At 37.3% G+C, this 13,204-nt stretch overlaps 2 protein-coding genes across 2 annotated transcripts; both read left to right on the forward strand.

Moving 5' to 3' along the window:
• The first annotated feature begins 9,009 nt into the window (after positions 1–9,009).
• On the forward strand, positions 9,010–10,510 carry LOC148075798 (histone H2A-like). The gene is made up of 2 exons (XM_087795631.1): positions 9,010–9,052; positions 9,376–10,510. The coding sequence occupies exon 2, from the start codon at positions 9,407–9,409 to the stop codon at positions 9,821–9,823; it is 417 nt and encodes a 138-aa protein (XP_087651757.1). The 5' UTR covers positions 9,010–9,052; positions 9,376–9,406; the 3' UTR covers positions 9,824–10,510.
• A 1,368-nt stretch (positions 10,511–11,878) lies between these two features.
• Positions 11,879–12,301, forward strand: LOC148075799 (histone H2A-like). Its single transcript, XM_087795630.1, has one exon. It carries the CDS (start codon positions 11,879–11,881, stop codon positions 12,299–12,301), a length of 423 nt encoding a protein of 140 aa, XP_087651756.1.
• The last annotated feature ends 903 nt before the right edge of the window (positions 12,302–13,204 follow it).

The raw sequence follows: 13,204 nt of genomic DNA on the forward strand, positions 1-13,204 counted from the left end.
TTTTTTGGGAAAAGTAAAAAAAAAAAAATGTAATACAAAAAGGTGATGAAGGTGAAATAAGCTTTATTCCTAATTTCATGTTTTAGATTTAAAGATTCTAAAAGGAAAAAAATCACATTTATTTTCTTGAATTATATTTTACTATTTCATTATATATATCTTATTAAAAGAAATGGCAAAAAAACACTTTTTTTAAGATTTTTTCATTAAATAACTATAAAAGGAGAAAGAAAAGGAAGAAAATAGGAGAATAAAAGGTCTTCAAATTGTATGTAGAGCTAAACTAAAATGATTAGATAGCCCGCAGAAACATTTCTGGTCAGTTGTATTTTATTATTTTGAGCCGCATATGGCCCAGGTCAGCTTCTGTTGAGATGTGTGTCCAGAATTTTTTTTTTTTTTTTAAGGTTTTTGGCTCAAACACTGGAAAACTACAACAACAAGAGTTCGACTTCTATAATTGCTTTATCATGCACTCTTGTCTATTTTCGGCATTCAGATGAGATTGTTATAACTCAGTTAAAGCTGTTTTTGTTTTTTGTATTTCTATAAAACTTGAATTAAGTCATCCTGGCATCAGTTTCCACATGAACAATTGGTTGTGAGCTTTCTACGATGACAGTATGGGGCCACAATCGAATGGAGGTATCGCACCAAGAGTTATGTCATTCAGACAGTTCTTCAAAAAAAAAGCTCCCACATCTTATACCAGAGAGACAAGAAACACATTATATGTATTCTGGAATTAGCATTGACACTTATCAGCTTCACTTTCCTTTGATCTTGTCTTGAAAAGCATGTGCTATATTCACCTGACAGGACAAGAGAAGAGTTTTGTATAAAAATACTAAGACAAAGAAGAAACCTTAAGTACATGTTGATAGTTATAAAAAACATGTCTAATGTACAAGAAACTTACCTTTTTTATCACCCCATTAGTATATCATTTTTTACAAGCAATTCAAGTCTCATTTTTGTCTTTCAATTTCCTGAAATAACACTTAACTAAGTCTATGCAGACTATAGCTATAGCTACTATAGCTAGAATATAACATTGTCACTTCAAAAGCATTTAAAGGGAAACTTATGTGAAAATCCAACTCTCCTGATATGTTTCATATATTGAAGTCTTCCTCTCCAAGATGCAGTAAGTCCCTCATCATAAAAATGCAATTATATTATTACTTTATAAAGTTCTCCCCCGTCTGGAATTTCGGCGAACAAGAGGTTATGAGAGCTGAGTCCATTTTGACTTAATAATGGTCTTCACTCCTCCTCGAGTCAGCTGTAATCACGCACCACTTTGTTTATACAACGAGTCCCTTGGAGGTGGAGACTTTTGGGATTGATGGTGCACAGTGCAAAAGCTTAATGCTTGACCAATCACAGCAGAGTGGGTGTGGTTATGGTAAAAAATATATTTTATCTCCAGTGTGGGGTTTAAGTACATTTTCTAATGTAAATATTTCAATGAAAAGAGAGTTTTGTACAGACACATATTGATGAGTACAATAGAGGTCCAAGATCTATTTAAGACACACTTAAACTAACACATTAGTTGTCCTTTAACAATAACAAACCCACTCAGTGTTCTTCAAGTTTATCCTCTCTTCTGATCTCAGTTGATCTTCCATTGGCTGAGACGATGATTCATTCCATACTTAACCAGATGCTTTTTGGCGACTTTACGGGAAGCACCCACTTAAAACCATCTCACCACATGTTTCAGGTCTGAAAATACTGAATGGGTCAAACTCAGGTGTCTGTGTGGATTCAAGGAAATCACTATTGGCAGGCGAGCGCTGCTGTAGGAAGGAAGATGCCAGAAGCCAAGAGAGCGTTTCCACCCCGGCCCTGCCGGGACACCAACAAAGTCAGTTGTAATAACAATGAGCACTAAAGCAGGTGTCTGTGGTTTTGAAGATACAAGGCATTTTTATTTTTGAAAATTCTTTGTAAACTCATTTGGTTTTTATTGCTGAAGGGAAACATCCTGTTTGTGGTTTGGCAAAGAAAACAGGTTGTATAAACATTCCTGAACCGGCGTTTGGGAGGCTGAAAGGTTAAGTTGAACTATTCACAAACTATTGTGACCGCAATGGGAGGAAATGAAAATATATTAGAATGTTAATCCACAAAGCACACGGCCCAAGGTTTGAAGCTTTTTCACACGCATTTATCAACTTTGATGCTGTACTTATAACATTTTAACCCAGTTTTTTGGCTCCTCTGATACCTGGCAACTGACCTCGTCATCCTTGGTTACACACTGGTCAACCCTGACGTCCTACAGACTTGTCATAGAAAGTAATTTGACTGGGAGGGTTACCTTACTTTCTGTGAGCTCAGCAAAACATGACGCTTTTGCGTAAACTGGTCTTTGTGCCTTTGATGTACTTGTATTATAATGCGAGACTTGAGAAAAACCTTAAAACGTGAGGGTCATAACATCTGAGGAAGGATGCAAAATTTGTACATTTTCAATTTGTACATTTTTCTGAAGTGTGAAAAGAGTGTTCTTCATTACTTCATTACTCTTATGAATAAACATGAAAATGTAGATGTAAATACCTAAGCTAGCTAGGGAAGATTTTCCTTGAACAGCGACAGAACAATAATGATTCTTCAATAATGAAAAGTTCTCTCACGTCGACTCACGTTAACATTACTTTTCTGGATAAAACACAGTAAAATAAATCACAGAAAAGGAACAGCAATTGTTCTTATGAAGATATTTTTATGTGGAAGTCTATTTTTATACCTACAGCTATGGCACAAATCTAAGCAGGAAGGAAATCTTGAACCACAGATTAAAGCTCCACAGCATGATTTTTGGAAAAGTATTTAAGTAAGGCACAAAAGAAGGAAATAGTTCCATCACCAAGGCTTAATTCTAAATCAGATTTGTGTTTTATCTAACGAGGAAGAGGCCAGTCTGTAGGTCTCCTCTCGAGGTTCAGGTTCACAGCAAGAAGGTTGGGCGTGAACTTCAGCTCAAGGCTACTCTGTACTTCTATGTAGAGTTTGGATATTTTCCTCTTGCTTGTCTGGGTTTCCTCTTGCACTCTGATTTCCTCCCAAAGTCCATAATGAGTGTTTTTTTTCCCAACATGCGTCTGTCCAGGATTTGACCTGCGTAACTTGAGAAATCGAATTAAATTAATCATTAAAATCCATATTGATTGACTTTAACTTTATCACTCAATAAGCTCTTGCCACGATGATGCTGCAAAACCAGCTTAAATCACGTACTTCTAAGGATATAGATCATAGATATCTGTGTGTCAATAAAGTGTAACTTCAATGCTGTAAAATTTCGGATGTATTGTTGCCAAATAAATCATACACATTTGTTTACAAAACTAGATTAAGTACTGTCAGTTTCATCATTTTCGTGGCTTCCTCGTCTGGTTAGTTGAAAAAGTATCTCAGTACTTTATATGAATACACTTACTTCAAATTGCTTACTTCTGCACTTACACTTAATATTTTTGCGTCTTCACACTTAACAGTGTGCGGAAATGTAGTGCCCTTTGCACACTCAATTGGCGCACCCATATGGCCAGAAAATTAAGTGGACACTTTCCATCCTCAACTGCTGCCATTTTAGTGACGTAGATTACGCTAGAACTACGTCGCTAAACGGCAAAAACGTCACTTCGGGGCGGATACCGGCGTAGATGTCTCTAGAAATCAACAATAATAACAACAATAATAACAAAATGAAACACAACTTAATGACTTGTTTCGATTGGCGAAAAGGTGCTGTAAAGTGTGGGCGATAGGGTTATAATGGCCGGTTGCAATCAGTGTTAAAAAGTAGAAGAAGAAGTTTGATTTGAAACAGTACTACCCTGTCAAAATTTGGGCACTGCACAAGTAAGTATGCTGTCTTACAGTGTACTGTAAAGCAGTGCACTTAGAGAAGTGCTCAATTTGAGACACTTACTGTAGTTAAAATAAGGTTCAACTGTGAGCACCATGAGAGAAAATATGAAAGAACATGAATAATGTAAAAGTTATTTGATTTTGCATGTGCTTTTTTGTACAATGCCATGTCTCGCGAATCACCAATCAAGAGGCAAAAATGTTTCAAACAGGTTTATTAAAAGAAAAACTGTACCATGTATAAATCAGAGTTCCACGAAAAAGTGTCCAGAGGCACAAAACAAGGTAATCTAGAAAGTCGTACAGGAGGCAAATTCAAACATGACATACCATCTAGCGAAATCTTTTATTGTTGTTTTTGAATTTGTACTATATTTAAAAATGTTTTTTACAACACATAACATAACAAAGGTACATATGGCCTGATATTTTTATCTTTTTTTCCATCTCTGTCATTATCTTTCAGGTGGAAATCTGACAAGTGAGACGTGGAATGCCAGGACCACAACTTCCTACATGGCTGTTCTCAGGGAAGCAGGATAGCTGGGAACAGGAAACTCCTCCGAAACACATCACAGGCTAACGGAAATGAATATTTAAAGAAATGAAGTGTGTGAAGGCCCATGTGTGTGTTGGATGATGAGGTATGAAGGGTGAAGGAAGAGAGAGAGCACATATTGTAAGTTGCACAGTGGAGGATTCCACGAACCACAGCCAAATGGAGTTATGGTTGAAAAGAGGGAACAAGAGAAAAGCAGATGGAGGGAGAGCAGGGAGGAATAGCGTCTGCACAGGTGGGATGAGTGGCTGGGTGGATGAAGGAAAAGCTATTTTCCTTCCTTCTTTTCCCTTTCGTCAGTTTGATGTGTTGCTCGTTTGCCGGTCGATCCCACCACAGAGGGGCTCATTGCGAAATTATATCTTACCCCGACTTTACAATTCCCAGGTCCAACCTGTGTTTTCCCGAAAGAAGAGGTTTTATTGGCAGAGCGCTGGTGTGTGTGGTACAGACATGTGTTAGCCATTACAGCTGCTGCATGATACCAACGATTTCAAACTAGGTGAGATGAGGGGGGGGGGGGGGGGGGGGGGGGGGGCATGAGACTGCAGGAAAAGGAATCACCAAAATCGTCTCCTCAAAACTGTTTCCAGAAATAGAAGGATCCGGAACTGTTTCATTTTAACGGTTCAACCTTATGTCCTTAACTGTAAATGGCAAAATAGGAAACATGGAGGATTGTTGGGGCAACTCAGTTATTTAGTGTGTAAATACTTGTTCGTAACTCAAACACTGTAATATTTTAAGATCATGACTTGTAGATTTTTTCACCCCTTAAGTAAGAGTAATACAGCACAGCAGTGGTCAATGTTGACTTTTAAGCACAGGGTAAGTAATACATTGAACAAGAGGTAACTCTATATACAGAGGCAAGACCAAGACCAAGACCAAGGACAAGACAAGACAAGACAAGACAAGACAAGACAAGACAAGACAAGACAAGACAAGACAAGACAAGACAGGACTAGACTAGACTAGACTAGACTAGACTAGACCAAGACCAAGACCAAGACAAGACAAGACAAGACAAGACAAGACAAGACAAGACAAGACAAGACAAGACAAGACAAGACAAGACAAGACAAGACAAGACAAGACAAGACAAGACAAGACAAGACAAAGACAAAGACCAAGACCAAGATATAGGATTTATTTGAATAGTTTTAAGGCAAATTTGGAGGCTTTAGTCCATTCAGTCACCATCTGACTTGGCCTCAAAAGTTGCTGTCACTCGTACCTTTTTTTTAATGTTTCTTTTTTTAATCAACAGCCATTTTTTCTGTCTACAGTGTGTCTACACGTGGTAAAGTGGATATTGCTCATTGAATTTCTTTCGTACTGATGATTAATTGTCTTCTGATGGCAGACAAAGTCAGACGGACATCTCAATGAAGGAAAGTAAAGGGGAGAAACTAGAAGACGATACAGCCCAATCTTGCTAAAAGCTGTCGAGTCAGGGCCGAATCTGCCCTCAGTGTTTACCTGCCAGTCAGGTGACGCAGCCATCAACCAGCGTCTCAGACATGATGAGATGCTGAAAACATTTTTTCCCCCTGTTTGAACCTGCAAGACTTTAAACAAAAGAAATCTTGTTTTGGGGTCTGTGCTCTCTGGTTTTGCTTTCAATCTCAAGTTTGATCATGTGCTTAGATCATTTGACAAGTCTTCCTGCTCGCTGCCTTTCATCTCACCTCGTCACTTGGCAGCCCGGTGCAAACATCAGTGTTACTAGCTACTGTTGCTAATAAATACTGAGTTTCTTCAGTCTTTATCCAGACGAAGCCTCTCAGGAGGACGACAGAAAACAAATGGCTTGTGTCAATGATGACAAGCCAGCAGATGAGAAAATGAACCTTCAAGTCCAAAACATCATAGCAATTGTTTCACAGATTAGTGTTCCCTGTGAAGCGTATCTTTGTTTTAACTTTCATCACCTGATATGCCTCAGCACAGTATCTGCTTCGAGACTGAAACAATCAATGGCTATCCATCCAAGGACGACCTGTTAGGAAGGTCCCAACTTAATTTGTTTTCCCATTGCTCCGCTATTGGCCTCTTGCCATGTTTGTAAGTGAATCCAAAGAGTCAAAATGTCTTTCTTCCACTCTTTATTTCATTGTCAGTGGCAGCTGAGGCAGAGGACGGTGAAATTCAGACTTTTTTTTAAAATTCATTTTCATTTATAACTGTCACTATGTAATGAAAATACTCAACAAACAACATAACATGTTTAAATAATTTGAAATTAGAACGAAAAGGAGATTTTAACATTTTGGTGGGGTTCTGATTTACCATCTGGATCCATCAATCAGGCCTAAAAATCTCTGTGGCACAGAACAAGCTAAAGGTCAAGCTCCCATTTGAATAAAAGACAATAATTATAAAATAAATTTACGGCGGGTATATTGGTAAAAAAACAAAACAATTACAATATGTGTGGCAAGTGCTGAAGAAAATTCAGAATTTATATACATTTTCAAATATTCTAACCATAGTTGCTAGTAGCTTAATTGCATATGGCTTTTACTATTTGCGCGTATATGCCTGCCTGAATTAATTATTTAATATGAAAGTGACTGAATTGACGTTCCTTAATGATAGGGGTATATATACGATATATGGAAAATTATTATATTATTATTTTCACGATACTGTGTAGATGTTAAACCGCAATGTATCATATTTATTTTTCAAAAATCTAAATGGCAGCCGTCATTATGTTTTTCGCAGCTAAAGGAAGAATTCAATCATCTTATATGGCTGAGAACGAGGGGATACAGTTGACTATCGCAGTTTTTAAAGCGGTTGGATGTTTGGACATATATTGGTTTCAAAATAATTTCTGCAAAACCAGATTTAACTACTCATACAATACTACAAATATCAGTTGTTTCTACAGTAGCCTAATATTTTGCATTGTGCCCCTGTAACGTGAGTGTAAAGATTCTTGCCTATACACATCTCTATTTAATGAATATATAATTTATTGATGTTCCAAAATGTTTAATTTTTAATTTATACTTGTTCTGACAAAAGGACAAAACATAATTAACATAATAATAATGATTCAGTCATTTATATTGCAGCTTCCCTTTGTGGTGTTGCCAGGGTGCTCTAGAGTCTATCCCAGCTACTATGGGCGAGAGGCGGGTGACACCCTGAAAAAGTCGCCAGCTTATCGTAACCATTGTCGTAACGCAACCACTCACACACGCTCACACCTATGGTACAATTTAGAGTTGTCAATCAATCTATGCATGTTTTTGGGCTGTGGGAGTAAATCAGATAACAGAGTAAACCGAAGAACATACAAACGTTTCACAGAAATGGTGTCACTGGAAGCAAAGCATATAAATATAAATGTCATTATTTTTAAAAATACTGGAAAATATGGATTAAATCTGAATGAGTTATATCGTGTTCATCACTACGTTGGTGGTCAGTCATCTTTTTGTGCTCTTTTTATATTTCATATCCCAAGATACAAAACACACGGCCATAAATACGTCTGAGTCATTTGCTAATGTATCTCTTAGTCTCTTGATGACGCATTTCCAAGACACTTTAACATAGTTTATTCGGTTTTAATCCACCCCACATATTCAAGAATAGACATATGCTGACTCAGCAGGTTGTTTTTTTTAAACTCAGGATAAAGCAGGTAAATCAAGTGGTTGGCGCTTAACTCGTCTTTATCATTGACACCTTCACACATTCATTACAGCAGTTTGTCCGTCTGTGTTTCCACAAGAGTTGGAGCTGGACAAAGTGCTGAGCTATGAGTCATCACTCCACAAAATCCAGTTAGTAGGCACATCAGGCTCTCAGGGAGGCAGACACAGTCAAGCACCTCATCATTAAACGAAGGAGCATCACAAGCTCAAGTGGGATTTTTTTTTTTTGTTAAAGTGCTTAATCATCGAGAGAATTTAATTTAAGTAAAAAATAAATAATAATAAAGACTTCCAAATGGCTTGGCTTTGCGTTTCAGCTCTCTGCTGTCATCTGCTGTTGAACAATGGTACTTGAAAGAATGATTAAAGGAGGAAGTAGTTAGCAAATATATTTTTAAATTAACCACATTATATAAAAGTGCTGTTGTGAAATGACGCCAAACAGATTCAGGGAAAAATAATTCATTTAAGTTGAGATTTTGTGATTTTTGTAAATAAAATGTATAATAAGCAGTATTGTAATAAGGTTATGAAGCATTGATTTTATTACAATGTCACATTTTCACTGAGGATAATAGCAATACAATTATGATAAAATGGTAATAAAAGTATCAAAAAGTTTGGATTGTCAAAAATATTCAGTGTATGAGACTGATGAAGGAGAAAAAACATTTTATTTTAATAAATTGAATATCATCAAAAATATATACTTACCGAACATTTTAATACGTACAAAATAGAAGAAAAAAGATAATAAATAATAATAAAATAAAAATAATACACACGCGCACATATAAGATACGTGTGGAAAGAGCAGGAAATGACGTCACGACCGTGAAGCACGCAAGTGTTGTCCATCAATGAAATCAAACAGGTGTATTTAAACAATATGTCCGAGCGTCGTCTTCCTCTGCGATTTCAAGCTAGTTTGGTGAGATCGAATGTGTGTGGTGGAGACCGGTTCTTATGTTTTAGGAAGAATGCGTCATGTTCGAAGCTTGTCTTTTAAACTAGCTTTAAGTTTATATTCGTTAGTTCTAAGTCATGCAGCTAATGCTAAGTGTTTGACTAAAACCGTTAGCAGTTGTGTTCTAACCTAAAGTGACTATTTTTGTCACTAATTTAAAGTTTCTGAATGACTCTTTCTGGAATAAAGCTAATTTATTTGGCTTTTACTTGTATATTTGTATTAATAATGTTGGCTTTTACATGTGCAGTTCAGTGGTTTATGTACTTATTGTTGTTTCTGTGTAGTTCTGTCCAACCCACTGAAAAAAACCCCAAGATGTCTGGACGTGGCAAGAATGTTGTGGCCAAGAAAAACGTGTCCAGGTCTTCCCGAGCCGGACTCACTTTCCCAGTGGGCCGCATCCACAGACTGCTGAGGAAAGGGGGCTTCACTGAACGAGTGGGGAACGGCGCTGCAATATACCTGGCCGCCATCCTGGAATACCTCAGTGCGGAGATCTTGGAGCTGGCTGGGAACGCCTGCCACGACAACAAGAGGCTTCGCATCACACCTCGTCACATCCTGTTGGCCATAAGGAACGACGAGGAGCTGAACAGGCTGTTGTCAGGGGTCACCATTTCAGAAGGGGGCGTCATCCCCCATATCCAGGCCATCCTCCTGCCAAAGAAGACCAAGGAGCCTTCAAGAAAGGACACTTCTGTTTCCGAGGATGTTCAGTCTCAAGAATTTTAAGGTTTTACAATTGTATTAAAGATTTCGCATTTATTCTTAAATTGGGATGTTTGTTGTTGGCTTTCAAACAACAATGTAATTGTGATGATTTTTGCTAGTAAATCTCAATTTCAGAGTATGATTCAAGGAAATTCCAGCTTGTCAAATGCAACAACTGAACCTCCAGACCTTAATGTCTTCACTTTAGCAGGGAAGTTTGTTACCGTTTAAAAATCACACAATTCTAATAGTATAAATGAAAATGTATTGATGTGTATGACAGGATGTGCTTATGACACAGTAACATGAGCAACTTTGCAAACATGTAGGTAATTTATATTTGTAGAGCGTGTGCAGTAAAGTCACTTATAGTTTTGCAGAGGTTTTTAAAGTATTTAGCATAAATATAGTACGTCTGTTCTTTTTTTTTTTTCTTCAATAAAGTGCTATAAGTATTTATATTGAGGGGGAGAGGAGAAATCGTGATCTCAATTCTAAGCAAAAGAGAAAAAAAATAGTTCTCATTTTGTCCAGAACTGTTGGCGTTTGTATTACTCAAATCAAAACTTTTACTGCAAATTAATAATCGGCTCCGAATATTGGTTATCGGCCTACTTGACTACTCATCTGTATCGGCCCTGAAAAAAACATATCGGTCTATCTCTTGTAAGAATGATGGAAAAAATATTCACAATTTGTTTTAATCAGCAGATTCATACCTTTCAAATGTACATCGAAGTCTAAAAAGAACGCTTGGTTATTGAGATCTTGAGTAATCTGAACATGCATTTCCCAATGATTTATTAAAATGCATTCAGACATACCTCCAGATGCAATGTGTTTAAAGCACACTGGAACTGTTAAGTGCACCTAAATGGTGCTTGACATTATTTTGCTTTCTATCATTTTCGTATCATCTCTGGATTTTCCTGATTCTCTTCAGTGTCATTTATTGTGTACTTTAATTATATAAATTCCACCAAATAAAATGTTTACATTTCAATACATTAAAATACGTTTAGATATTATAAAACTACAAAGGGTCTGTGTTGTAGTTTCACATTTTCAGAACTTGAAACTTATTATAGATTTTTTTATTGATCTCTGAAGAAATTATTTTGTAAAGCAGCAATAACACACCCATCCATACAAACATCCATACATGCATAAATACAATCATTGTACTGAATAAGTAAACTTATTTAAATGTATTTCCAGTATTGTAAACATAAAGGAATTGTTTGTGGTGTCAGTACAGATTAAAAGAATGAAATTAGATTGTGAGACACATGTGGCCACCAGGTGCTTTGCCTTTGGTCTAGTTATCAATCACACCGTTGGTTTGCAATTTGCAGTGAATTCTGTTTAAAAATAAACAAGACATTTCAAAACATAATCTTTAAACATAAAGTATATTGATAGGTACTGACCACTGCAGGATTTTCTTTCGGTTTTCATACAATGTTTGTATTAATAAACCTGTTTAATGTCAATGTCAAATCTGTAATTGTAAAAATATAACAAGCAAGAATTAAAAGTATTTTGTTTAAAACATGTTTTTAAACGTCTTCGGATAGAACTTTCAAACAGCTTTGAAGTAAGATAAAAATGTGTTTGAGTGAGGAAGATGTGGAAAAGGCAGGAAATGATGTCACGGCCCTGAAGTCAGCAGGTGTTGTCAATGAATGAATGATACAAGTCATGTATTTAAACAGCAGCCACATTTGTCCGAGCATTGTCTTCTTCCTGGGCTTCCAGCCACTTCGGTGAGTATGAATGAATGTTGGGGAGACCAATGCTCATGATGAAAGTCGGTCATATTTCAAGCTAGTCTTTTAGACTAGCATTATGTTTATATTTAATAGTATTGAATCATTGAGCTAAGGCCAGTGCTTTACTAAAACCATTAGTTGTGTTCTAACCTAAAGTGACTCTTTGCCTCTGTCTGGACCAAAGCCTATTGTTTGGCTTTTACTTATATTTGTATTAATGTTGGCTTTCACATGTACAGTTCAGTGGTTTATGTACTTGTTTCTGTGCAGTTCTGTCCAACCAACTGGAAAAAAAAACTCCAAGATGTCAGGACGTGGCAAGAAAGTTGTGTCCAAGCCAAAATCCTCAGTGTCCAGGTCTTCCCGAGCAGGACTCACTTTCCCAGTGGGCCGCATCCACAGACTGCTGAGGAAAGGGGGCTTCTCTGACCGAGTGGGGAACGGTGCTGCAATATACCTGGCTGCCATCCTGGAATACCTCTGTGCGGAAATCCTGGAGCTGGCTGGGAACGCCTGTCACGACAACAAGAAGCATCGCATCGCCCCTCGTCACATCCTGTTGGCCGTGAGGAACGACGAGGAGCTGAACAGGCTGTTGGCAGGGGTCACCATTTCAGATGGGGGCGTCATCCCCCATATCCAGGCCAGCCTCCTGCCAAAGAAGACCAAGGAGCCTTCAAAAAAAGACACTTCTGTTTCCAGGGATGTTCAGTCTCAAGAATTTTAAGGTTTTACAGTTGTTTTTAATCTATTAAAGGTCTTACATTTATTCTTAAATTGTGACGTTTCTTTAATACCTGAATATTGTCGGATACAATGGAATTGTGCCAACTCTTGCTTGAACTAGTAAATCTCAATTTCAGAGTATGATTCAAGGAAAGTCTAGCTTGTCCGACGCAACAACTGAACCTCCAGAACCGTCCTTAATGTCTTCACTTTAGCAGGGAAGTAGATGATGTCATGTCTCGACTAGTTATAAAATCCTAGGAGCTGAGCCTAAATGGCCTAAAACTTCCTCTGCAAAGTGAGTTGTGCTTAAAAATGATATCTCGCCTTAACTTGATAAACTAGTGAAGTCATTTAATCCACTAGTGTTTTAACTTTAATGAAAAGGCTGCATGAAATCACTGGCTCAAAATTGCATTCAATCAGCTCACTGAAACCATATTTGATGGAAACAATCAAGAGACCCGTGCTGTTTCTCAAATTGCATACTTCTCTTAGTATACTAGAAGTTAGTATGCATTAGGATAGTGTGCATATTAACTAGTACGCACATTCTCAACAGTGTCTCAAATCAAACACTGCAGCTACACACTTACCGAAAATGACTCAACCACTTCTATTTAATGTTGCAACCAGCTGTTTGAACGCTATCGCTGGCAGCAAGTTTGGAAGAAATAAAGACAATGTGAATCGAAATATTCGAGCTATTTAAGCTGGTATCAGCACCCAAGACGTGTCATCCTTGCTGAAAATACACCTGTACGTATATGAATATATATGCATATATATATGATGTAATTTCCGTTTAAAACATTAAGATGGCGGCCATTTATGGTGGATAGTGTCCATCAAACCATACGCAGTTTTGTGGGCGTTTTAGTACGCACTAAATTGGCGTACTAAG

This window comes from Callionymus lyra, chromosome 7 (genome assembly GCF_982586985.1).
Source record: "Callionymus lyra chromosome 7, fCalLyr1.hap1.1, whole genome shotgun sequence".
Lineage (NCBI taxonomy): Eukaryota > Metazoa > Chordata > Actinopteri > Syngnathiformes > Callionymidae > Callionymus > Callionymus lyra.

Bases quoted from the DNA above. Each gene is read 5' to 3' on its own strand.
- LOC148075798 (XM_087795631.1), top strand. From the start codon at position 9,407: ATGTCTGGACGTGGCAAGAATGTTGTGGCCAAGAAAAACGTGTCCAGG.
- LOC148075799 (XM_087795630.1), top strand. From the start codon at position 11,879: ATGTCAGGACGTGGCAAGAAAGTTGTGTCCAAGCCAAAATCCTCAGTG.